General features: G+C 48.8%; 1 protein-coding gene across 4 annotated transcripts in view; it reads left to right on the top strand.

Moving 5' to 3' along the window:
- dph1 (diphthamide biosynthesis 1) overlaps positions 1 to 26,234 on the top strand; it is a 583,177-nt gene that overhangs the window by 289,055 nt on the left and 267,888 nt on the right. For all 4 annotated transcript variants that reach the window (XM_085964755.1, XM_085964756.1, XM_085964754.1 and 1 more), the window contains one exon: positions 5,319 to 5,440. In XM_085964755.1, coding sequence (XP_085820881.1) covers positions 5,319 to 5,440 — 122 coding nt within the window. The remainder of the gene's footprint in view (positions 1 to 5,318; positions 5,441 to 26,234) is intronic.

The raw sequence follows: 26,234 nt of genomic DNA, 5'->3' as shown, positions 1-26,234 counted from the left end.
AAGTTATTTTTCTTGTTGAATGTTGCTCAATATATTTTGGAAGTTTAAAAAACTCCTGAGAAAGGAGCGGGGGATGGAGTCTCGCAGACATCGGGGGGTGATTTTCACTCAGAAGTCAGGAAGGCGGCGGGACCACAACTTTCGGGGTTGTAGTCCCGCCTCCATCGAGATGCGGCCAATCCACGCGATTTTAACTTGATTGACCTTGTTGAGCCCGCTCAGCAGGCCAATTAAGGGCCACCCGGCAACAGGTGATGTCACAGACTGAAATTTCATCTGTCAAGACGTTTTGACAGATGAAATATCAGTGTTTCACAGATGTTTGAAGCTGTCAAACACTGACAGTCTTACTTCTACCCTTTTCCTTCTACACAGACTCAGTTAGAAATCTCTCCGGCACAGAAAGCTGCAGGCTGTCACTTTTGACAGTTCGCAGCCGTTCTGTTTTCTGTGCCGGTTAGATGATGGACTCCCGAAACCTAGAGGAAGGAAGGCTGAAAAGGTAAGTACAGGTAATTTAAACTTCTTTACACACTTTACACATACCAAACACACTTACCTTTGCACTTATGCACCCATCACTCACCTGAACACCGACATCTCGACCCCTCCAAGTCCTTCAACCCGACGGCCCGGCTCCTCTAACTTGGCGTGGTTTGGAGCCGTCAGGAATCCCACACTTCAAGCTTTAAAATAGGGATTAGGCTAAAAACTGCCTGTTAACTACCTGTTAACAGGCAGTTAATTGTCACTAATCCCATCCCGCCTCGGGTAGGCGGGTCCCAGTGCGGGGCGGGTACCCGCCTCCTTTGAAACTTACATGGAGGCGGGTTTGGGGCGGGATGGTGTCGGGACCCCCGAATTCAGGACTTTAACCCCCTGCACGCCTCCAATCCCGACTCCATGGGTCAGTTAAAATCGAGGCCATTGTCTCTGCCTGTGACGGAGTCTGATTAGAGGCCAGTGGGCGGCTCGGCAACTGTCTGCTGTTGCATTTCACTCAGCAAATTTTACAGCACAGAAACAGGCCATTTGGCCCAACAGGTCTGTGCCAGTGTTTATGCCCCACACGATCTCACCCAATCAGCATATCCTCCTATTCCTTTCTCCCTCATGTGTTTATCTAGCTTCCACTTAAATGCATCTGTGCTCTTCGCCTCAACTACTTTCTACACTACAACAGTGCCTACACATCAAAAAGTACTTCATTGGCTTTAAAGCGCTTTGGGACGTCCTGAGTTTGTGAAAAGCGCTATATAAATGCATGTCTTTTTTTTGTGGCAGCGAGTTCCACATTCTCACCACTCTCTGGGTAAAGAAGTTTCTCCTGAATTCCCCAGTGGATTTATTAGTAACTATCTTATATTTATGGCCTCTAGTTCTGGTCTACCCGAGCAAACCCCTTCGTGATTTTAAAGATCTCTATCGGGTCACCTCTCGGTCTTCTCTGTTCTAAAGAAAAGCGCCCCAGCCTGTTCAGCCTTTCCTGACAGTTGTTGCTTTCCTCTCTCTTTTTTTGCGGTGCCTCTTTATTTCTGCTCCCTTTTGAACTGCAAAAGGCATTTCGATCAAAAGACAAAATGGGACGTCTGGGTACGATTGAAATGTTTGTGCTCTGAGGTGCGTTGTAGGCCAGCTGGAGGTCAGTAGATAAATCCAGGCTCTGCCGCAGCTCAAATTTTGTTTTCTAGAGTTTTTACAACTGGGGCCTCTGCCTTTGTCACAAAGCAGCAACAATGCTGCAGTAATGTTTGCAATCAATGTGATCAATTCTCATTCCATTAGCTCCAGCATCCTGAGCAAACTTGCTGCTGAAATGTCACAGCGGGACGGGGTATGGTGTTTGAAGCAGCATTTTTCAGCACCAGGGCCCCAACCACCCAGCACTTCACAGAATGACATTCTGACAGATTGCCTCGACTGGTTTGAACTGACCTCATTGAACGGAAACTGGGAGAGATGAATGAATATTTCTCAAAACCCTTCTGGTGATTTTGGGCATTTATCAGCCGTCTGCCTTGTAACTTGATGAAGTCCATTATTCTTGTGCTTCACTTGACAGGTGATCATTTGGAGGTTATCCCCGGATGAAGGGTAGGGCCCGGGTTTATCGGCATGCGCTATTGATGTTGTCATGCGGGATTAGAGAGGGGTCGGTGTGCACTTATTATTCCTCCCCCCCCCCCCCATCTCTCTCCAGTCACTCTTCTAGTGTCAGTGGGTAGCACTCTCGCCTCTGAGTCAGAAGGTTGTGGGTTCAAGCCCCAATCCAGAGACTTGAGCACAAAAATCTAGACTGACACTCCAGTGCAGTGCTGAGGGAGCGCTGCACTGTCGGAGGTGCCGTCTTTCAGATGAGACATTAAGCCAAGGCCCCGTCTGCCCTCTCTGGTGGATGTAAAAGATCCCCACGGCACTATTTCGAAGAAGAGCAGGGGAGTTTGCTCCGGTGTCCTGGCCGTTATTTATTCCTCAATCAACATCACTGAACAGATTATCTGGTCATTATCACATTGCTGTTTGTGGGACCTTGCTGAGCGCAAATTGGCTGCCGCGTTTCCTACATTACAACAGTGACTACACTTCAAACAGTACTTCATTGGCTGTAAAGCGCTTTGGGGCGTCCGGTGGTCGTGAAAGGCGCTATAAATGCAAGTCTTTCTTTCTCTTCCGAAGGCAATGACTCCCTCACTGGGGTACGGATCCGAGGGGGAGGGAGACGCGCTCTGCTTCTCCACCCCCGGTGGCCACTGTTCACATGCAGCCTTCTCCGCAGCGAGTGTCGGGAGGCTGTCTGATGACTAAAAAAAGTCAACAGGTCACAAGAGCGAGATGCTGGAGCTCTGAAATAAAAATCACAAAAATGCTGGAAACACTCGGCAGGTTAGGCTGCATCTGCGGAGAAAGAGAAACAGCGTTAACGTTTTGGGTCGATGACCTTTCATCAGAACCTATAGGTCAAGCCTGATCACGGCCTCACTTAACGCCCAGGCACACACTTCCAGTAATCGCCACCGTATAGTGATCCGGGAACCTGGGCCGAACTATTGTTTTATTCCTGATTCAAAAAAGAAAGAAAGACTTGCATTAGCGCCTTTCACGATCTCAGGACATCCCAAAGCGCTTTACAGCCAATGAAGTACTTTTGAAGTGTAGTCACTGTTGTAATGTAGAAAATGTTGCATCCAATTTTCCCACAGCAAGCTTCCACAAACAGCAATGAAATAAATGACCAGTTCATCTGTTTTTAGTGATGTTGGTTGAGGGATAAATATTGGCCAGGAGACAGGTGAGAACTCCCCTGCTCCTCTTCGGAGAGTGTCGAGGGATCTTTTACATCCACCAGAGAGGGCAGACGGGGCCTCGGTTTAACGTCTCATCCGAAAGACGGCGCCTCTGACAGTGCAGCACTCCCTCAGAACTTCACTGGGAGTGTGAGAAGTCACACAACACCAGGTTATAGTCCAACAACTTTATTTGAAATCACAAGCTTTCAGAGCGCTGCTCCTTCATCAGGTGGAGTGACTTCACCTGACGAAGGAGCAGCGCTCCGAAAGCTTGTGATTTCAAATAAAACTGTTGGACTATAACCTGGTGTTGGGTGACTTCTCACATTTGTCCATCCCAGTCCAACACCGGCATCTCCACATCTTCACTGGGAATGTCAGCCTAGATTTTGTGCTGAAGTCTCTGGACTTTCTGATTCAGAGGCGAGAGTGCTCCCCACTGAGCCGCGGCTGACTCTTCAGGGTTTCATGGACCCTGTGAGTTTACCAGCACCACCACAACAGAATTCGGCTAATTTGCCACGCTCAAACCTGCAAATCTTGCTTGGTCCGTGCGGCTCACAGATGGAGACCTTACCTCAGCCACTGGGACTGTGCTTGCTTTGGACTTAACAGACAAAAATTCTCATTCGAAAGCAAGGTTGTCTAGTCTTTGACGTCAACAACAACAAATTTATATCGCACCTTACACGTAGTAAAACATCCCAAGGCACTTCACAGGAGCGTTATCAAACAAAATTTGACACCAAGCCACATAAGGGGATATTAGGACAGGTGACCAAAAGCTTGGTCCTTGAGGTAGGATTTAAGGAGTGTCTTAAAGGAGAAGAGGTAGAGAGGCGGAGAGATTTAGGGAGGAAATGCCAGAGCTTAGGGCCTCAGCAGCTGAAGACACGGCCGCCAATGGTGGAATGATTAAAATCAGGGATGCGCAAGAGGCCAGAACTGGAGGAGCGCAGAGATCTCGCGGGGCGTTGTAGGGCTGGAGGACGTTACAGAGATCAGTCTGCGATGATGTAATTGAATCACCTGGTGTACTGGCCAACGGGTAGCTCAGGTAGGGCTGACGTGGCGACACGGCTTGCTGGCACTCTGGCGGCATCTTGGCAAGGCGTAGATTTACGCCAGGGTTAAGAATGTAAGAATTAGGAGCAGGAGTGGTCCATACGGCCCTTCGAGCCTGCTCCGCCATTCAATAAGATCATGGCTGATCTTCGACCTCAACTCCACTTTCCCGCCCGATCCCCATATCCCTTGATTGCCCCAGAGTCCAACAAGCTATCGTCTCAGACCTGAATATAGCCAATGACTGAGCATCCACAGCCCTCTGCGGTCGTTAATTCCAAAGATTCACAACCCTCTGAGTTAAGAAATTTCTTCTCAGCTCAGTCCTTATCCTGAGACTATGACCCCTAGTTCTAGACTCTCCAGCCAGGGGAAACAGCCTCTCAGCATCTACCCTGTCACTGTCCTCTCTGAATCTTGTATGTTTCTATGAGAGAAACAGATAAGGGATGCCCCAGCCAGCAAGGGTCAGTTTCAGCTGAGCCATGCCGGGGAGATGCAGACCACAACCTCAGATGCTTCTCCATAAGGAGGAAGGAAGGGAGGGAGTGGAGACAACTTGGTTGGTTTCTCTATCCGTTTATAGCACCTTAAATACGCAGCAAGGTTTTTTTCTTCAATAAACCTGCATCGCTATCAACAGCAGGTTTACTGAAGAAAAAAAACTCCCACTTTAATAATCATTAAGCAAGGCGTTACTGAAGGGTGATGAAAAAATGTAAAGAATTGCTACCTAATTAGCTGTAAAATTTAGGGAAATACTAGTGCGATACCGGAAGCAGTCACTGGGTGTTATGGGGATTGCCATTGATGGCCCATTTCAGCTGCTCCCAGTGGGAAACAACTAATGAGGTTTGACTGTAACTTGTGTCTCTTTCGATGGTTAATCTTTCAGTAGTTCTGAAGTACTATTCCCCTTCCGCTGCCTCTTAATGTCTGTCTGTCTCTCCCTCTCTCTTTGTCCAGTCCACCAGCCAGGAGCTGCGATCAGAATACGACATCTGCGTCCCGCAGTGTAAACCGCTGTCGCCAGGTGAAATTCTAGGCTGCACCTCCCCGCACATCGAAAAGCCAGTGGATGCCATCGTGTGAGTACCGTCTGCGCCGCTCTTCTACAAGTCAATTCCTCAACCTAAATACTCCAGCTGCAAATTGCAAAATTTTCACACCAGCCTTTAAAGGGGAACGCACACCCATTTTCCGTTTTTAGTTTTTATACCCACACTTACGCGGAGAGACTAGAGAAGCTGGGATTATTCTCCTTAGAGCAGAGACGGTTAAGGGGATGTTTAATGGAGGTGTTCAAAATTATGAGGGGTTTCGATATAGATAGGGAGGAACTGTTTTCACTGGCAGGAGGGTCGGTAACCAGAGGGCAAAGCTTTAAGACAATTGGCAAAACAACCAGAGGGGAGATGAGGAGAAATTCTTTTACGCAGCGAGTTATTATGATCTGGAATGTGCTGCCTGAAAGGGTGGTGGAAGCAGATTCAATAGTAACTTTCAAAAGGGAATTGGCTAAATTTACAGGGCTATGGGGAAAGAGCAGGGGTGTGGAACTATTTGGCTAGCTCTTTCAAAGAGCCGGCACAGGCACAATGGGCTGAATGGCCTCCTTCTGTGCTGTATGATTCAATGACCCGCTTTCTTAAATACATTTCTCCCTCCCCGTCTCTCTTTTTCTTTTACGCCCCTCCCAATGACCTGGTGGGTGCAGAGTGGCCCAGAGCCTCGGAGACAGTGAGGATACCTGGTCTCTGCTGATGTTTAGCTGAGACATCATCAGGGCGGCTATAGGTATCCTCGGACCCCTGCACAAGGAAGGGGGAAAAGCATTCCCATTTGTGATTGCGGTGCAGTGCCCCTACTCCTCTCCTCTCTCACCCCCACACCTCACGTGAGAGCTGGTTCGCCTGTGATTTCCCCTTCTCCACAGTCAAAGCCTCACGATGAATGGCCATTCGGGTGAGGTGCCGGAGGGATGTCGCACTCCCCAGGAGAGAATCGGCACTACGTGTTTTAAACATAGCGAATGAGTGCTTTGTTTCAGGGTACATTGTTGGGAGCATTGCGTACCCCAGTAACATAGATCGTTAAGATTATGAAGGCGTTCGATAGGGTAGACGTAAAGATGATGTTTCCACTTTTGGAGGGAAGACCAAAACTAGGGGGGGTCATAAATTCAAGTTAGTCACCAATAAATCCAATCGGGAATTCAGGAGAAACTTCCTCACCCAGAAAGTGGTGAGAATGTGGAACTCGCTACCACAAGAAGTCGTCGAGGCGAATAGCATAGGCACATTTAAGGGGAAGCTAAGTAAGCACAAGAGGGAGAAAGGAATAGAAGGTTAGGCTGATAGGGTGAGAGGAGGCTCATGCGGGCCATAAACACCAGCATGGACCAGTTGGGCCGAATGGCTGGTTTCAATGATGTAAAATACTATGTACAGTCATATGTATTGCCGAGGGCTGGTCTCTCGGATCTCTATTGGGAGAGGGTTAAACAGGTCCACGTGTTTGAGTGGACGGGCAGTGTGTCTGCTGTTGTGCGTCTGCTCAGTAGAATGAGGATCATTAAATGATACAATATACAATAATTAATCTTGCTGTCAGTTAGCATAATATTACACGGTGTTCGTCTCTACAGCGATAACCGCAGAGGCTCTTGTATCACATTACAGAATTTGAACATTGCAAGCTTTGCTATTTCATTTGATTAATTACCTGATATTCGATGGGCTTGACTCTTATTTCTGCTCTTGGTCTCCAAGGATTAATATCAGGCGCCACTGGTAAGATGTGCAGGTATTAATTGGACATTGTCATCCGCACAAGCAGTTTCTGGCCCTTCCCTATAAAGTACCTGTGATGGATACAGGAGTGTTAGTCATTAGTATGACCCTGTGCATTTTATTTGGATTTCTCCCTTTCCTAAAGTCTCTAACCCTTGCTCGGTTTCAGTAGCCCTGTCAAACCTTGCCCACATAACTGCTCTTCACACATCGGACTCGACCACAGGCTGGGACTCACACTTGCTTGGCAATCTACCACTGGAGGGTAGTGACAGAAAATGGCTGGAAATACTCAGCAGCTCAGGCAGCAAGTGTGGAGAGGGAAACCGAGTTAACGTTTCGGGTCTGTGACCTTTCGTAAGAACTGGAAAATGTTATAGAGATGCAACAGGTTTTAAAGCAAGTACAGAGGCAGGGCAAGTGGGGAGGGGAGTAAAGATAAAAGGCAAGGTCTGTGATATGGTGGAAGGCAGGAGTGATTTAAATGACAAAAGGGATGATTATGCGAGGCAAAAGGGGGTAGTAATGGGACAAGTAAAGAAACAAAAAGATGGGTCTAGAAGAGGTGTAAATGGCAGCAGCAGAATCACTACCAACACCTGCTGTCTGGAAAATGGGAGCAGTGGTTATGATCTGAAATTGTTGAACTTGATGTTGAGTCCAGAGGGCTGTTCTTGCCTCTTCCCCTTCCCCACCGCCCCCCCCACTTTCTCTGCCTCTGTACTTGCTTAAAGCCTGTAACATTTTCCAGTTCTGACGAAAGGTCATCGACCAGATGCTGCCTGACCCGCTGAGCATCTGCAGCATTTTCTGTTTTTATTTCAGATTTCCAGCATCCGCAGTATTTTGCCTGTTGTATCCACTGCCTATATCGACCGAGTCTCCAAATTCTCAACACCGCCCGCCCCCCGCCACAAGTCCAAACGGGGCAAGGGGGCTGGGATCATTGCTCGTAAGATGTTGCTTTTATTTGTTGCTGCTGAAAATCCAAGACTAACCTTTATGACTAAGTCGCTCACATCGTAAGATAGAGAGGCAAAGTGGAAAAGAGTGGAGTTCTCTCTTAAAGGGCAAGTTGCGCTGGCCTCTGATGCCACAACCAGCTTATCGGGAAACTCCAGGGCAAACACATGCGCTTCTCCATGACTGGGGGGGTCTCGGGAGATTCCGCCCTCCGTGTCCAGTTTCAATCTTAGAAGTTTGTGGTAGCCCACCCAAAAACCAGGCAGTCCCAGTTGAGAGCCAGACAGGTGACTAGATATGGAGGGACTGGACTCAGCAGCTTCCAAAGTGATGTAGGTCATGAAAGCATTTAGAGTTCCTGTTATGGAATTAGTGACTTGTGAGGGCATGGTGGAGCCTTTCTTGCTGAGTTGCAGTAATTGGATAGAATTCGTGACATTGATAAAGTACCTTTTTAAAAACACACCATCTAATTTTAATTCAAAATGTGCCATTGAAGTTAGTATTCCTCTGATGAAAATAGAAAGGAACTTTTCATTGTTTACTCACCTCAATCTTATAATGCTGAACTCTAGCCAGAGCGGTTGGGTATAAGTAGGAGGAAGCCATGCTCTGGTTGGACTCCACCTTGAGTATTGCCTCCAGTCACTGAGACATTCAGTTCCTGCAGACAGTTCAAGGAATAACCATAGGACTGATTGCCATTGCATCGGAGTTATGAAGAAAGTCTTGGACAGCTTGGGCTTGCCATCCTTGAAAGGAAGCAACTGACAGATGATCTTATAGAGGTACATTGATGCGCCATCAATTACTCAAAAGACTGAAGTTGAGCGAGTAACAATCAGGCTTTTATTAACTAAAGAATGAAGGTCTTGTCTCGAGTGGTCGACCCGTCCAGAATACTAAGGGACTGGGAGGTAGTCACTTATATACCTGGAATAGTGGGAGGAGTCAGCCGAGGCATGTCCAGACCTGTACCTAGTGGAATACACATACAGACACAGACAGGTATGACAGTGGTTTACCACATTCACCCCTTGTTTAAAAATGAGTCCGGCGGGGTGAAGTGTATTTAAAAGTTCGTGTATTGGAGTCTCTCCGGAGGTCTTGTCTGCCGCTGTGATCGACGTGGCGACGGCAGGGGTGGTGGAGCTTCCGGCGTCGCGTCCCGTGTAGGCTGGGGCCCTGGAGTGTAGTCCTCATGGGTGACGGTCCAAGGCGAGCCGGCTGCTGGGGTTGGATATCGGGTCGTGGGGGGGGGTGGTAATGGGTAGTGGGTTACAGCGGTCCCCGAGGGTGCGAGGTCTCGTATGGAGACTGTGTCCTCCCGCCCGTCCGGGTACGCAATGTAAGCGTACTGGGGGTTGGCGTGGAGGAGGTCGACCCTCTCGACCAGGGGGTCCGTTTTATTGGCCCTCACGTGTCTTCTCAGTAGTACCGGCCCTGGGGACGTCAGCCATGGCGGTAACGATGTCCCCGATGTGGACTTCCTTGGGAAGACAAACATTTTCTCGTGAGGGGTGGCATTGGTGGCAGTGCAGAGAAGTGACCGAATCGAGTGGAGCGCATCGGGGAGCACCTCCTGCCAGCGGGAGGTCGGAAGGCCCCTAGACTTTAAGGCTAGTAGGGCAGCCTTCCAAACAGTTGCATTCTCTCTTTCCACCTGTCCGTTCCCCCGGGGGTTGTAACTGGTGGTCCTGCTTGTGGCTATACCCCTAGCGAGCAGGTACTGGCGGAGTTCGTCGCTCATAAACGATGAGCCCCGGTCGCTATGGATATAGCTGGGGAAACCGAACAGGGTGAAGAGGCTGTTCAGACATTTAATGACCGTGGCACTGGTCATGTCCGGGCAGGGGATAGCGAACGGGAACCGGGAGTACTCGTCAATGATGTTGAGGAAGTACACATTGCGGTCGGAGGAGGGGAGAGGCCCTTTAAAATCGACGCTCAGGCGTTCGAAAGGGCGAGTGGCTTTTCAGGTGGGCTCTGTCTGGTCTATAAAAGTGCGGTTTGCACTCAGCGCAGACTTGGCAGTTCTTGGTCATGGTCCTGACCTCCTCAATGGAGTAAGGCAGGTTGCGGGCCTTGATGAAGTGGAAGAACCTGGTGACCCCCGGGTGGCAGAGGTCATTGTGGAGGGCCCTCAGCCTATCGATCTGCGCGCTGGCGCAGGTGCCACGCGATAGGGCATCTGGGGGTTCATTGAGCTTCCCAGGCCGGTACAAGATCTCGTAATTGTAGGTGGAAAGTTCGATTCTCCACCTCAAGATCTTGTCATTTTTGATTTTGCCCCTCTGCTTGTTGTTGAACATAAAAGCAACTGAACGCTGGTCAGTGAGCAGGGTAAATCGTTTTCCGGCCAGGTAGTGCCTCCAATGACGCACAGCCTCCACGATAGCCTGGGCCTCCTTCTCGACCGCGGAGTGTCTGGTCTCCGGGCCCTGGAGGGTTCGTGAGAAGAATGCCACAGGTCTCCCCGCCTGATTAAGGGTGGCGGCCAGAGCGAAGTCGGACGCATCGCTTTCCACCTGGAAGGGGATGCATTCGTCCACTGCGTGCATGGTGGCTTTGGCAATGTCTTCCTTGATACGGTGGAAGGCTAAGCGGGCCTCTGCCGTCACGGGAAAAGAGGTGGACTTGATCAGCGGACGGGCTTTGTCTGCATAGTAGGGGACCCACTGAGCGTAGTAGGAAAAAAACCCTAGGCACCTCTTCAGAGCTTTTAGGCAGTGGGGCAGTGGGAGTTCCATAAGGGGACGCATCCGGTCCGGGTCGGGACCGATGACCCCGTGTTCTACAACACAGCCAAGGATGGCGAGGCGGTCTGTGCGGAATATGCACTTCTCCTTGTTATATGTCAGGTTCAGGAGTTGGGCGGTGCGGAGGAATTTCTCGAGGTTTGCGTCATGGTCCTGCAAGTCATGGCCGCAGATGGTCACATTATCTAGGTAAGGGAAAGTGGCCTGCAGCTCGTTTTGATCGACCATCCGGTCCATCTCCCTTTGGAAGACGGAGACCCCGTTGGTAACGCCGAAGGGAACCCTAAGGAAGTGATAGAGGCGGCCGTTTGCCTCAAAAGCAGTATACTGGCGGTCTTCAGGGCTGATGGGGAGCTGGTGGTACGCTGATTTCAGGTCAATGGTCGAAAAGACGCGGTACTGCGCGATCTGGTTGACCATGTCAGCTATGCGGGGGAGTGGGTAGGCGTCCAGCAGGGTGTAGCGGTTTATTGTTTGGCTGTAGTCGATGACCAGGCGTTGTTTCTCGCCGGTCTTAACGACCACAACCTGGGCTCGCCAGGGGCTGGAGCTGCCCTCAATAATCCCCTCCTTCAGGAGCCGTTCCACTTCGGTTTTGATGAAAACCCTGTCCCCGGCACTGTATCGCCTGCTCTTTGTGGCGATGGGCTTACAGTCGGGGGTGAGGTTAGCAAACAGTGGGGGGGGTGGGACTCTGAGTGTGGAGAGGTTGCATCTAGTGCGCGGCGGGCAATTTGGAGGCTGCTGGCTGCGGACTGTGAGTGGGGGGAGGGGGCCACCGTACGCCATCGTAACGCTTTTGAGGTGGCACTGGAAATCCAACCCCAGTAGAACGGCAGCGCAGAGGTCGGGCAGGACCAGGAGTTTAAAATTATTGAACACAGTCCCGTCTACTACTAGTGTCACCACGCAGTAGCCGCCAATGTCCGCTGACTGGGACTCGGAGGCCATAGAAATCCGCTGGTGCGCAGGCAGGACTGGGAGAGAGCAACGCCGCACCGTGTCGGGGTGGATGAAGCTCTCTGTGCTCCCGGAGTCAAAAAGGCAGTTTATTGCATGGCCGTTTACCTTAACGTCCATTTTGGACCGAGCTAGCTGGTGCGGTCTCGTTTGGTCCAGCGTCACAGAGGCCAGCGTAGGGGTCGGTGTGTCGCTGCGAGTATCAGATGGGGGGGGTTTGGCGGTCTGCTGCGTCCCGGCTGGTGTCCAAGATGGCGGCGCCCATGATTCCCATGTGGCTGGAGTCGTCCAAGATGGCTGCTGCTGCGGTGGTTCGCACATGGCTGGGGAGGCCCAAGATGGCGGCTCGCACGGCCCACACGCGGCGCTGCTGGCGTTCGGGTGGCTTTGGCCTTGCAGACGCTGGCGTAGTGTCCCTTTTTCCCGCAGCCCGAGCAGGTTGCATTCTTCGCCGGGCAGCGCGCTCTGGGGTGTTTGGCCTGGCCACAGAAGTAGCATTTCTGGCCTTGGGATACTGCTGTCTGGCTTTGGGACACTGCTGCGGTAGTTGGGCCGTTGTTGGGCTGTGGCTGGGGTGGCACGGTGCTATGGGGCTGTCCTACCGTGTCCCAGGTTGTCGTTCCCCGCGGCGTCCACGGTGCAGAGGAGTAGGCATCCATGCCCCGGAAGGCTGCGTCCAGCGTTAGTGCGATGTCGGAGGCTTTGTCGAGGGTGAGGTCACTCTGCTCCAGCAGTCGCTGTCTGGTGTAGTTGGACCTGTGGCCCGCTACGAAGGCATCCCGGATCAGTTCCTCCGTGTACTTAGTGGGCGTTACCGCCTTACACCCACAGGCCCGGCCAAGCACGGACAGTGCTTGGAGGTATTCCTCAGTCGATTCCCCAGGTTGTTGCTTGCGACTCCCCAGAAGGTGCCTAGCGTATACTTCGTTCACAGGGCGCGTGTACTGGGTCTTGAGGAGCTGGAGGGCGGCTGTGTACGAGGTCGCATCCCGGATGACTGAGTACACTCGGTGGTTCACCTTGGAGAACAGGACAGACAGTTTGTCCGCATCCGTTTCGACCGCAGTGGAGGCAGTCAGGAATGTCTCGAAGCACGTGAGCCAGTGAGCAAACTTGGTGGAAGCGTCCCGACATAAACTAATAAATGGTATTGAAAAAGTAGTTCTTCAAGCAGAAGCGTGAGAATAAGTTTAAACTAGCCAAACTGTAATTTAGGATTAACGTAGGATGCTCTTCACATATAAGGTGATCAGACATGGAATGAACTTCTAGGTAAGCGTAGTGGAGGCAAAGTCATGGAATTATAGAAATTGCAGGACAGAAGGAGGCCATTTGGCCCAGTCCACCTGTTGTGGTCTAGCTCTTCAGCTATTGTAATCTTGTAGACAAGCTCATGCAAAGCTTTGGTTAAAATTTGCCAATCATTTTATTATAGTGAGAGTCAGTGGAGATCAAAACCTCGGCTCCAGTTTGGTTCTGTACATTCCTATGTTCATGACTCAGATTTTACAGCCAAATTTGGAATGGGGTAAACTATTGTACAGAAAACATTCAGTAACTCATGGATTTCAGATGGGGCCTTGATGTTTGCTACTGGCTGACTGGAAGGCTTGTGTGATAACCTGGCATTCTGCCATGTCTGCTAATGAATGTGTAAGAAAGTTCTAGTAAAGGCTGGAACCACTGTTACTGTTGAGAGCTGGGTTCAAGATCAGTCACAGCCTCCCTGTGAATGATGTCTGGCTGGAGCCTAGCACTCGTAATAATGCGGCATTATTGTTACTATAACTGTAAGCATGCTCATCAAACCACAGAATCCCAAAGAACCAAAACCCCACTCCACTGACTCCTTGTATAGGATCCCAATGGACCAAACCCCTTCCCATTCACTCCCATTGTACAGGATCCCAATGGACCAAACCCCTTCCCATTCACTCCCATTGTATAGGATCCCAATGGACCAAACCCCTTCCCATTCACTCCCATTGTATAGGATCCCAATGGACCAAACCCCTTCCCATTCACTCCCATTGTATAGGATCCCAATGGACCAAACCCCTTCCCATTCACTCCCTGTATAGAATCCCAGTGGACCAAATCCCTTCCCATTCACTCCCTGTATAGGATCCCAATGGACCAAACCCCTTCCCATTCACTCCCTGTATAGAATCCCAGTGGACCAAATCCCTTCCCATTCACTCCCTGTATAGAATCCCAGTGGACCAAATCCCTTCCCTTTCACACCCTGTATAAAATCCCAGTGGACCAAATCCCTTCCCATTCACACCCTGTATAAAATCCCAGTGGACCAAATCCCTTCTCATTCACTCCCTGTATAGAATCCCAATGGACCAAACCCCTTCCCATTCACTCCCTGTATAGAATCCCAGTGGACCAAATCCCTTCCCATTCACTCCCTGTATAGAATCCCAGTGGACCAAATCCCTTCTCATTCACTCCCTGTATAGAATCCCAATGGACCAAACCCCTTCCCATTCACTCCCTGTATAGAATCCCAGTGGACCAAATCCCTTCCCATTCACTCCCTGTATAGAATCCCAGTGGACCAAATCCCTTCTCATTCACTCCCTGTATAGAATCCCAATGGACCAAACCCCTTCCCATTCATTCCCTGTATAGAATCCCAATGGACCAAACCCCTTCCCATTCACTCCCTGTATAGAATCCCAGTGGACCAAATCCCTTCCCATTCACTCCCTGTATAGAATCCCAATGGACCAAACCCCTTCCCATTCACTCCCTGTATAGAATCCCAATGGACCAAACCCATTCCCATTCACTTCTTATATGGAGATGTCAAATGGACAAATTATTTTCCTATATATGTAGAATTTGACAGCATAGCTACAGGCCATTGGGCCCAACAGGTCTGTGTCGGTGTTTATGCTCCACACGAGCCTCCTCCCACCTTACTTCATCTCAGCATATCCTTCTACAGTATTCCTTTCTCCCTCCTGTACTTATCTAGCTTCCCCTTAAATGCATCTATACTATTCAGTTCAACTACTCCTTGTGGTAGTGAGTTCCACATTCTCACCACTCTCTGGGTAAAAAAGTTTCTCCGGAATTCCCTATTGGATTTATTAGTGACCCCTAGTTTTGGATTCCCCACAAGTGGAAACATCTTCCCTACGTCTACCCTATGAAACCTCTTCATAACCGTAAAGACCTCTATCAGGTCACTTTTTATTTGTTGCAGTCGTTTTTCAATTTCTGTCACTATAGAATTCCAACTGACCAAATCCTGTTCCATTGTATAGAATTCCAATACAGTAATAATACATCCTTTCTATTAAGTAGAGATTCTGATCTGGGCAAAAATACCAAGCACAAAATGTGATGAAATTATTTATTCAAATTCCTGTTGCTCAGCAAACTGCAGATTGTTGATTCACCGCACCAGTCATTTTATTACAGTACCTGTACCCACTATCAACTTGTTTAAAAAAAAACTCTCATGATGTGCAATGAGGTGCTTTTAATTGAGATTCTGCTGCAGCTTGAGTGAGGTGCGAATACTACGAAATGGGTCACTCTGTTTATTTTTTTTAACAGGCAGTTTATAGAGTCAAGCGTAACATTTCTCGCTGTGGTACTGATGAGTTCATCAGTGTTGAGCAGCACCAGGAGCAGACAGCAGGTAGTGGTGTGTGTGGGATCCAGAAAATCTATGGTGTCATGCGTCTGGGGGGGGGGGGTGGAGGAAGCAGGTTTTTTTTCATGTTAAGGAGCTGACATGAACAGTTTACGCGGCTTCAAATTTAGAATCTGAGCATCTTGTGAATATTTTTCCTTTTGCATCGCAAGGAACGGTGCTTTTGAATAGTGGCAAATTACATGAATACAAGTCCCAAGTGAACATTTCCCAATTCACAGCAGTTACAAGAAACTGCTTTGAGCAGAGGATGTGCTATTTTCATTTTATTTACATCCAATTTTACGCTTTATCAACTGTCCCGTTTTTCCCTATTTGTTCACAGGATGTGGGCGTCGCTGGTAAGGCCAGCATTTATTGCCCATCCCTAGTTGCCTTTGAGGAGGTGGTGGTGAGCCGCCGCCTTGAACCGCTGCAGTCCGTGTGGTGAAGGTACTCGCACAGTGCTGACTTTGTTGTAGCGCTTTGGTACAACTGAGTGGCTTGTTAGGCCATTTCAGAGGGCAGTTAAGAGTCAACCAAATTGCTGTGGGTCTGGAGTCACATTTAAGCCAGACCAGGTAAGGACGGCAGATTGCCTTCCCTAAAGGACATTAGTGAACCAGTTGGGTTTTTCCGACCATCTGGTAGTTTCATGGTCACCTTTACTGATACTGGCCCAGAAATTCGGGTCGGGGGCTTCCCGCGGTTGTAAGCCCCCGACCTGCACTTACCGACAGCGCCGGCCGTTGAGCTGTGGGCCCGCGTGGGATTCCAATCCTGGGCCTCCTCCAACTGCCGGCGCACAGTGCTTGCGTATCCCAGGGGCGCAGTTAGTTCGATGCGTCCCCTGGGATCACGTGGGCCGTGGGGAGCCAATCGGAGCAGGGAATGCTTCATTCATAAGTTTGACAGGAAGGGCTGTCAAACTTATAAATACTATAAGCCCCAAAACATCACTAAATCTTCAAATAATTTTTTTTTTAAATCACATTTTTTAAATAAACTATAAATTAAATGAAATAACTATTTTAAACAATAATTTAAATTTTTGAAAAAAGTAATTTTATTTTCTAACGGGGCTAAAAATAAACTTACCTTTCTTTAAAGTATTTAAAAATAATAAACCTGTGGAAAAAATGTTTTAATTTTAATTAATTCGCCACTTACCTTGTTAAAAGCAGGCCTTGCGACTGCTTTTTACATGTCTAACTTCTGGAGACTTACCTTCCCGGGAAAACCTGCAAAAAAAACGTAAGTTCGATGCGCACGCGCAGCCTCTCCTGCGCACGCGTTCGACCTCTGAACCCCTTCTTTCAGGGGAACGGAAGTGCCGGTTTCCCGCGCATGCGCAGTGCATGCAGGAAACCAGCACTTCCATTGGGCTTACGGGCGAGTACCCCGTGCGTACTCACCCATGGAGACCCGAATTTCTGGCGCACTAGCTTTTTAATTCCAGATTTATTTAATTAATTGAATTTAATTCCCCCCAGCTGCTGTGGTGGGATTTGAACTCAGATCTCCATATTATTATTACTCCAGTAACATAACCACTATGCTACCGTACCCCCAGTACTCGTGAGGCATTGTATGAAAGCTTTTTATTCTGCCTTCTCAATTGTCAACTTGGTCAGTGCATAGCACTCTCACCTCTGAGTCAGAAGGTTTGAACCGTATCTCCCAGAGCTTGATCACATCATCTAACACTCTTTGCTTCCTGTCTGCCAACCAGTTCTCTATCCAAGACAGTACCTTACCCCCAATCCCATGTGCTTTAACTTTACACGCTACTCTCTTATGCGGGACCTTATCAAAAGCCTTCTGAAAGTCCAAATACACCACGTCCACTGGTTCTCCCTTATCTATTCTACCAGTTACATCCTCAAAAAATTCCAGTAGATTAGTCAAGCACGATTTACCTTTTGTAAATCCATGTTAACTTTGTCCAATCCTGTCACTGTTTTCCAAGTGCGCTGCTATTACATCTTTTATAATGGACTCTAGCATTTTCCCCACTACCGATGTCAGGCTTACCAGCCTATAATTCACCGTTTTCTCTCTACCACCCTTCTTAAATAGTGGGGTTACATTAGCTATGCTCCAATCCATGGAAACTGTTCCAGGGTCTATAGAATTTTGGAAGATGACCAGCAATGCATCTACTATTTCTAGTGCCACTTCCTTAAGTACCCTAGGATGTAGATTATCAGGCCCTGGGGATTTATCGGCCTTCAATCCCGTCAATTTCCCTAACACCATTTCCCTACAAATACTGATTTCATTCAGTTCCTCCCTCTCATTAGACCCTATGTTCCCCGGCTTCTCTGGGAGGTTATTTGTGTCCTCCTTTGTGAAGACAGAACCAAAGTATGTATTTAATTGGTCTACCATTTCTTTGTTCCCCATTATAAATTCCCCTGATTCTGACTGCAAGGGACCTACACTTGACTTCACCAATCTTTTTCTCTTCACACACATATATTCACTTTTACAGTCAGTTTTTATGTTCCCTGCAAGCTTACTCTCATAATCTATTTTCCCCCTCTTAATTAATCCTTTTGTCCTCCTTTGCTAAATCCTAACCTGCTCCCAATCCTCCGGTTTGTTGCTTTTTCTGGCCAAATTAAATGTTCTCTCCTTGGATCTTATGCTATCCCTAATTTCCCTTGTTAGACACGGTTGAGTCACCTTTTTTGTTTTATTTTTATGCCAAACAGGAATGAACAAATTCTGTAGTTCACCCATGCGATCTTTAAATGTTTGCCATTGCCTATCCACCGTTAACCCTTTAAGTAACGTTCCCCAATCCATCCTAGCCAACTCATGCCTCATACCATCATAGTTTCCTTTATTTAAATTCAGGACCCTAGTCTCTGAGTCAACTACTTCACTCTCCATTTTAATGAAGAATTCCATCATATTATGATCGCTCCTCCCCAAGGGGCCTCGCACAACGAGATTGCTAATTAATCCTTTCTCATTACATAATACCCAGTCTAAGATGGCCTGATCCCTAGTTGGTTCCTCGACATATTGGTCCAGGAAACCATCCCGTATACACTCTAGTAATTCCTCCTCCACAGTATTGTTACTAATTTGGTTGGCCCAATCTATATGTAGATTAAAGTCACCCATGATAACTGCTGTGCCTTTATTGCACACGTCTCTAATTTCCCGTTTAATGCCATCCCCAACCTCAGCATTACTGTTTGGGGGTCTGTATACAACTCCCACTAACGCTTTCTGCCCCTTGGTATTTCTCAGCTCTGCCCATACAGATTCCACATCATCAGAGCTAATATCCTTCCTTACTATTGTGTTGATCTCCTCTTTAACCAGCAATGCTACCCCACCTCCTTTTCCTTTTTTCCTGTCCTTTCTGAATATTGAATACCCCTGGATGTTGAATTCCCAGTCTTGGTCACCCTAGCGCCATGGCTCCGCAATCACAATTATATCATTGTTGAAATGTCCCAAAGCATTTTGCATACAATTCCATTACTTTGAAGTGCAGTCACTATTGTTATGTCGGCAAGCGCAGCCACAATTCTGTGTCAGCAATGCCCCAGAAATATGCCTTCTGTTGCCTAGGCCCTAAGCTCTGGAATTCCCTCCCTAAACCTCTCTACTTCTCTTTCCTCTTTTAAGACGCTCCTTAAAACCTACCTCTTTGACCAAGCTTTCGGTCACCTGCCCTAATTTCTCCTTATGTGGCTCAGTGTCAAATTTGTTGTCTTAAAATACTCCTGTGAAGCGCCTTGGGACGTTTTACTACGTTAAAGGCGCTATATAAATACAAGTTGTTGTTGTTATCAAATAGCCGGTTTATCCGTTTAATTGTGGTGTTGGTTGAGGGATGAATGTTGGCCAGGACGACTGAAGAACTCCTTGCTCCTCTTCAAGTAATGCCTTGGGGTTTTTAATACTGAGCAGGCAGGTGAGAGCTTATTTGAAGTGTGGCACCATGAGTGTGCGGCACTTCCAACAACATGGGCAGCACGGTGGCATAGTGGTTAGCACTGTTGCCTCACAGTGCCAGGGACCCGGGGTCAAATCCGGCCTCGGGTGACTGTCTGTGTGGAGTTTGCACATTCTCCCCGTGTTTGCGTGGGTTTCCTCCGGGTGCTCCGGTTTCCTCCCACAGTCCAAAGATGTGCGGGTTAGGTTGATTGGCCCTGATAAAAAATTGGCCCTTAGTGTTAGGGGGGATTAAATACGTGGGGTTACGGGGATAGGGCTTGGGTGGGATGGCTGTCGGTGTAGGGACCGGGTGCTAGGGTTTGGATGATCAGCCATGATCTCGTTGAATGGCGGAGCAGGCTCGAAGGGCCGAATGGCCTACTCCTGCTCCTAGTTTCTATGTTTCTATGTTTCTATGGCACCTCTGACTGTGCAGCACGCCTTCAGCATTGCGTTGAAATGCCAGCCTGGATTATGAGCTCAATCCTGGCATGGGGTTGTGATTTTCCTTATTTTTCACCAGTAAATCAGTTCTGCCATTATTTCCTTTCAAGTTCCCATTCATGTCACTGTCACTCTTTCAAGTTACAGGGAAATAGTAAACGTGTAAAGAAAGAAAGACATGCATTTCTATAGCGCCTGTCCTGACCTCAGGATGTCTCAAAGTGCTTTACAGCCAATGAAGTACTTTTGAACTGTAGCCACTGTTGTATTGTAGGAAACGCTACAGCCAATCTGTGCACAGCAAGATCCCACAAACAGCACTGTGATAATGACCAGAAAATCTGTTTTCAGTGATGTTGGTTGAGGGGTAAATATTGCGCAGGACACCGGGGAGAACTCCCCCGCTCTTCTTCGAAATAGTGCCATGGGATCTTTTATGTCCCTCTGAATGGTCCACGTCTCATCCGAAAGTCGGTACCTCCGATAGTGCGGCGCTCCCTCAGTACTGCCCCTCCGACAGTGCAGCGCTCCCTCAGTACTGCCCCTCCGACAGTGCAGCACTCCCTCAGTACTGCCCCTCCGACAGTGCAGCGCTCCCTCAGTACTGCCCCTCCGACAGTGCAGCGCTCCCTCAGTACTGCCCCTCTGACAGTGCAACGCTCCCTCAGTACTGCCCCTCTGACAGTGCAACGCTCCCTCAGTACTGCCCCTCCGACAATGCAGCGCTCCCTCAGTACTGCCCCTCTGACAGTGCAACGCTCCCTCAGTACTGCCCCTCCGAAAGTGCAGCGCTCCCTCAGTACTGCCCCTCTGACAGTGCAACGCTCCCTCAGTACTGCCCCTCCGACAGTGCAGCGCTTCCTCAGTACTGCCCCTCCGACAATGCAGCGCTCCCTCAGTACTGCCCTCCGCCAGTGCAGCTCAGTACTGCACCTCCGACAGTGCAGCACTCCCTCAGTACTGCCCCTCCGACAGTGCAGCGCTCCCTCAGTACTGCCCCTCCGACAATGCAGTGCTCCCTCAGTACTGCCCCTCTGACAGTGCAACGCTCCCTCAGTACTGCCCCTCCGACAGTGCAGCACTCCCTCAGTACTGCCCCTCTGACAGTGCAACACTCCCTCAGTACTGCCCCTCCGACAATGCAGCGCTCCCTCAGTACTGCCCCTCTGACAGTGCAACGCTCCCTCAATACTGCCCCTCCGACAGTGCAGCACTCCCTCAGTACTGCCCCTCTGACAGTGCAACGCTCCCTCAGTACTGCCCCTCCGACAGTGCAGCGCTTCCTCAGTACTGCCCCTCCGACAATGCAGCGCTCCCTCAGTACTGCCCTCCGCCAGTGCAGCTCAGTACTGCACCTCCGACAGTGCAGCACTCCCTCAGTACTGCCCCTCCGACAATGCAGCGCTCCCTCAGTACTGCCCCTCCGACAGTGCAGCGCTCCCTCAGTACTGCACCTCCGACAGTGCAGCACTCCCTCAGTACTGCCCCTCCGACAATGCAGCGCTCCCTCAGTACTGCCCCTCCGACAGTGCAGCGCTCCCTCAGTACTGCCCCTCTGACAGTGCAATGCTCCCTCAGTACTGCCCCTCCGACAGTGCAGCGCTCCCTCAGTACTGCCCCTCTGACAATGCAGCGCTCCCTCAGTACTGCCCTCCGACAGTGCAGCTGAGTACTGCACCTCCGACAGTGCAGCCATCTCTCTCACAGTACTGCACTGGGAGCATCAGCCTAGATTATGTGCTCAAGTTTTATCCCTCAACCAACATCACTTAAAAAAAGCTCATTATTTTGGGGATAAAGACCCAATTTCAAAAACAGTCCTGTCACCACTTCTCTTACTTGACTGCTCATGGTTTATCACAGTACCATGCCTTGTGGATATAAGGAGTAAAAGGTGCACTGCTGCGCAATAACTCTTGGCTGATGTGATCCAGGCCTTGTCAATTGGTGACTGTACTGAGCAATGTTCAAGTGTACAGCAATCCTCGCTTCAGTATGACAGCCACACATTTGGATTCATTTCAAAGAAGATCCTTTGTCTAATTATGTATTAGCAAATCTGGCACATACAATGACCTAGATTTTCCGACTGTATTTTTAATGGCTTTTATCGTCATCATTGCAGTTTGGAAAATGTAGGCCAGTGACGCTGGTCTTGAAATGATGACGTGCAAAATGACCGTAGGAATGCTAAACCCAAATTCCTCGGTCAGCAGCTTTAGTGAAAAAGAAAAATAGAAAGACTTGCATTTATATAGCGCCTTTCACGACCACCGGACGTCCTAAACTGCTTTACAGCCAATGAAGTACTTTTTTGAAGTGTAGTCACTGTTGTAATGTAGGAAACATGGCAGCCAATTTGCACACAGCAAGCTCCAACAAACAGCAATGTTTTAGTGATGTTTGTTGAGGGATAAATATTGGCCCAGGACACTGGGGAGAACTCCCCTGCTCTTCGAAATAGTGTCATGGGATCTTTTTAGGTCCACTTGAGGGAGCAGACTCTAGAGTGGGTCTTGAACCCACAAACCTTCTGACTCTGAGGTGAGGGTCCTACCCACTGAGCCACGGAGGTGTTAACTTGTTTCTTTTAAATGGATTCAAGTCTCGGTCAATTAACTGACAGAGGAATTCGCTGCGATCGAGTGACATTCAGACGCTAACTTTGCATCTCCTGTTCCCAGTTACCTGCCAGTTAAATTTGTCAGCTAACAGAAGGAAGGAAGTGCAATAAAAGAAGCACGTTTGTAAAGGACTGGTATGCCTCTTTTCCTCTGCACATGATGGACATTCAATGAGTGTCTGATGGACCAGCTGGTCTTTTCCTGCCCGTCATTGTCTGTTGCTCATATGAGTGTTCTCTTGGCGTTTCCTTTTCTTTCCGCATGTTTGCCTTCTGGTACCTGTGTGGCTTTGTGCCTGAGTCTGAGATTGGAGTTCACAGAGTTCCAGTGAAAGCTCGCTGCATTGTCCAGTGTCTTGAGTTTGTAAACAAGAGGGGTGTTACCCAATTGATACCATAATTATTTGACATACATTTTTTTTTAAAGAAGTGCTGAATAATAAAAGGTTGCAAGTGAAAACTTAGCAATTTAAAAGTTCATGATTTGACTAAGTGCAAGCTGCAGATAAAATCTATAAACAGGCAGCCTTGCTGGCACGGAGGTGTGCTTCAGCTCCACCAGTTTTGGCGAGCAGACGTTATGTGAAAATGAAACAGCTATCTACCTATAAAGAATTAGAAATCTTATGTTTGCATGCATTTTCCATTATAAATTCCTACATTCAGATTCAAGCATCTACATTTATGTGTCAAATTTTGTTTGCTAACGCTCCTGTGAATCGCCTTGGGACGTCTTACTACGTTAAAGGCGCTATATAAATGCAAGTTGTTGTTGTTATAATGGGAACCTCCCAAACCCGCGACCTCTACCACCTAGAAGGACAAGGGCAGCAGGCGCATGGGAACACCACCACCTCCAAGTTCCCCTCCAAGTCACACACCATCCTGACTTGGAAATATATCACCGTTCCTTCATCGTCGCTGGGTCAAAATCCTGGAACTCCCTCCCTAACAGCACTGTGGGAGCACCTTCACCACACGCACTGCAGAGGTTCAAGAAGGCGGCTCACCACCACCTTCTCAAGGGGCAACTAGGGATGGGCAATAAATACCGGCCTTGACAGCGACGCCCACATCCCAGGAACAAATTTTAAAAACTGCCTGTGCACACTTGTCACAGTGTAATTACAGCCTCCCACCAGTGGAGCTGCTGCAGTGCCACCGTTAGCAAGTGGGGTGTAATTACAAGGATTACACAGACAATTTCCATCAAAACCGTGACAGGAATTTATAATGGAAATACATAAAAATAAGGTCGGAATCTGTGACTTTAAAGCAGGGGACTGAATTACATCTGTGTGCCTTGATCCAATTATCCACTGCCTTTTAATCAGCTTCACCTGAACACTAGACTCAGTCTTGACTCCTCATTTGCAACAGCGTGGCAGTTCGACAAGTATTATATATAATTTTTTTAGGATTAGCACGCATCAGTCACATCAACCATGCGCATAGCACAGAAAATGCAGCGTGCTTCAAATTTCCCAGGAAATTTCCAACTTCTGAATAGATCTCCTACAAATTTATTTCCAAATCCTTTCAGTGCCCAAATTGCCTTCTCATCCATTTAACATGTGAACGAGTATATCCTACAGTGAGCAATGCCAGGGTAAATCTGCTGGTAGTAATACAGTGATAGTAAAAGGCAACGTTCAGGTAGAATAGGCCTCCAGATTCATTTAGTTACATAGGATATACGGCACAGAAACAGGCCTTTCGGTCCAACCAGTCCATGCGGTGTTTATGCTCCACTCGAGCCTCCTCCCGTCTTTCCTCATCTAAATCTATTGGCATAACCCTCTATTCCTTTCTCCCTCATATGCTTATCTAGCGTCCCCTTAAATGCACCTGTACTATTCGCTTCAACCACTCCCTGTGGTAGCGAGTTCCACATTCTCACCACTCTCTGGGTAAAGAAGTTTCTTCTGAATTCCCTATTAGATTTCTTGGTCACTATCTTATATTGATGGCCTCTAGTTTTGCTCTTCCCCACAAGTGGAAACACTCTCTCTGTGTCTACTCTATCAAAACTATTCATAATTTTAAAGGTCTCTTTAAAGTTAAGGGTGTAAGCTGTTGCAAAATGGGGCCATGGGATGTAGTGTTAGGCACCCCTCTATGTGGGAAACATGGAACGCTGGCAAATGTATTGTCACAAGATATTCAGGGCCCAGTTACTGTACGTGGAATGTATATAGTTCCACCCTTATCAAGTCTTACTTGGCAACATTATGACTGGAGCAGGACACCAAGACATTCTATATCAGCCCGAAAAAACTATCCAGAGAAGACCGGAGGTGAATCAGCTCCTGCTTGTGGTGGTGCCTTCCTTGACCCTTATTGGCAGACGTCCAGGTCCAGTGCAGGTTGGTGGACCCTGGTTGCTGGCACATGCATTAGGGGCTGTGGCTTGCACTATGGTACCTGAGCTACATTCCTATTCAAATGTGAGTTGAATGGAGTAGTGGGTAACTAGACGTGGGTTACAAGGATAGAGGTGGGCTCCAGGAGTGAGTTACAAGGATAGAGGTGGGCTCCGGGAGTGAGTTACAAGGATAGAGGTGGGCTCCAGGAGTGAGTTACAAGGATAGAGGTGGGCTCCAGGAGTGAGTTACAAGGATAGAGGTGGGCTCCAGGAGTGAGTTACAAGGATAGAGGTGGGCTCCGGCAGTGAGTTACAAGGATAGAGGTGGGCTCCGGGAGTGAGTTACAAGGATAGTGGTGGGCTCCAGGAGTGAGTTACAAGGATAGTGGTGGGCTCCGGGAGTGAGTTACAAGGATAGAGGTGGGCTCCGGGAGTGAGTTACAAGGATAGAGGTGGGCTCCGGGAGTGAGTTACAAGGATAGAGGTGGGCTCCGGGAGTGAGTTACAAGGATAGAGGTGGGCTTCAGGAGTGAGTTACAAGGATAGTGGTGGGCTCCGGGAGTGAGTTACAAGGATAGAGGTGGGCTCCGGCAGTGAGTTACAAGGATAGTGGTGGGCTCCGGAAGTAAGTTACAAGGATAGAGGTGGGCTCCGGGAGTGAGTTACAAGGATAGTGGTGGGCTCCAGGAGTGAATTACAAGGATAGAGGTGGGCTCTGGGAGTGAGTTACAAGGATAGAGGTGGGCTCCGGGAGTGAGTTACAAGGATAGAGGTGGGCTCCGGGAGTGAGTTACAAGGATAGTGGTGGGCTCCGGGAGTGAGTTACAAGGATAGTGGTGGGCTCCGGCAGTGAGTTACAAGGATAGAGGTGGGCTCCAGGAGTGAGTTACAAGGATAGTGGTAGGCTCCGGCAGTGAGTTACAAGGATAGTGGTGGGCTCCGGGAGTAAGTTACAAGGATAGAGGTGGGCTCCGGCAGTGAGTTACAAGGATAGAGGTGGGCTCCGGGAGTGAGTTACGAGGATAGAGGTGGGCTCCAGGAGTGAGTTACAAGGATAGAGGTGGGCTCCAGGAGTGAGTTACAAGGATAGAGGTGGGCTCCAGGAGTGAGTTACGAGGATAGAGGTGGGCTCCGGGAGTGAGTTACAAGGATAGAGGTGGGCTCCGGGAGTGAGTTACAAGGATAGTGGTGGGCTCCGGGAGTGAGTTACAAGGATAGTGGTGGGCTCCGGCAGTGAGTTACAAGGAATAGTGGTGGGCTCCGGGAGTAAGTTACAAGGATAGAGGTGGGCTCCGGGAGTGAGTTACAAGGATAGTGGTGGGCTCCAGGAGTGAGTTACAAGGATAGAGGTGGGCTCCGGC

Source organism: Somniosus microcephalus, chromosome 22, assembly GCF_052327205.1.
Source record: "Somniosus microcephalus isolate GS21.2 chromosome 22, FLI_Smic_1.0, whole genome shotgun sequence".
Lineage (NCBI taxonomy): Eukaryota > Metazoa > Chordata > Chondrichthyes > Squaliformes > Somniosidae > Somniosus > Somniosus microcephalus.
The sequence above is the reverse complement of the archived record's forward strand: the minus strand, read 5'-3'. Positions and strand labels throughout refer to the sequence as shown.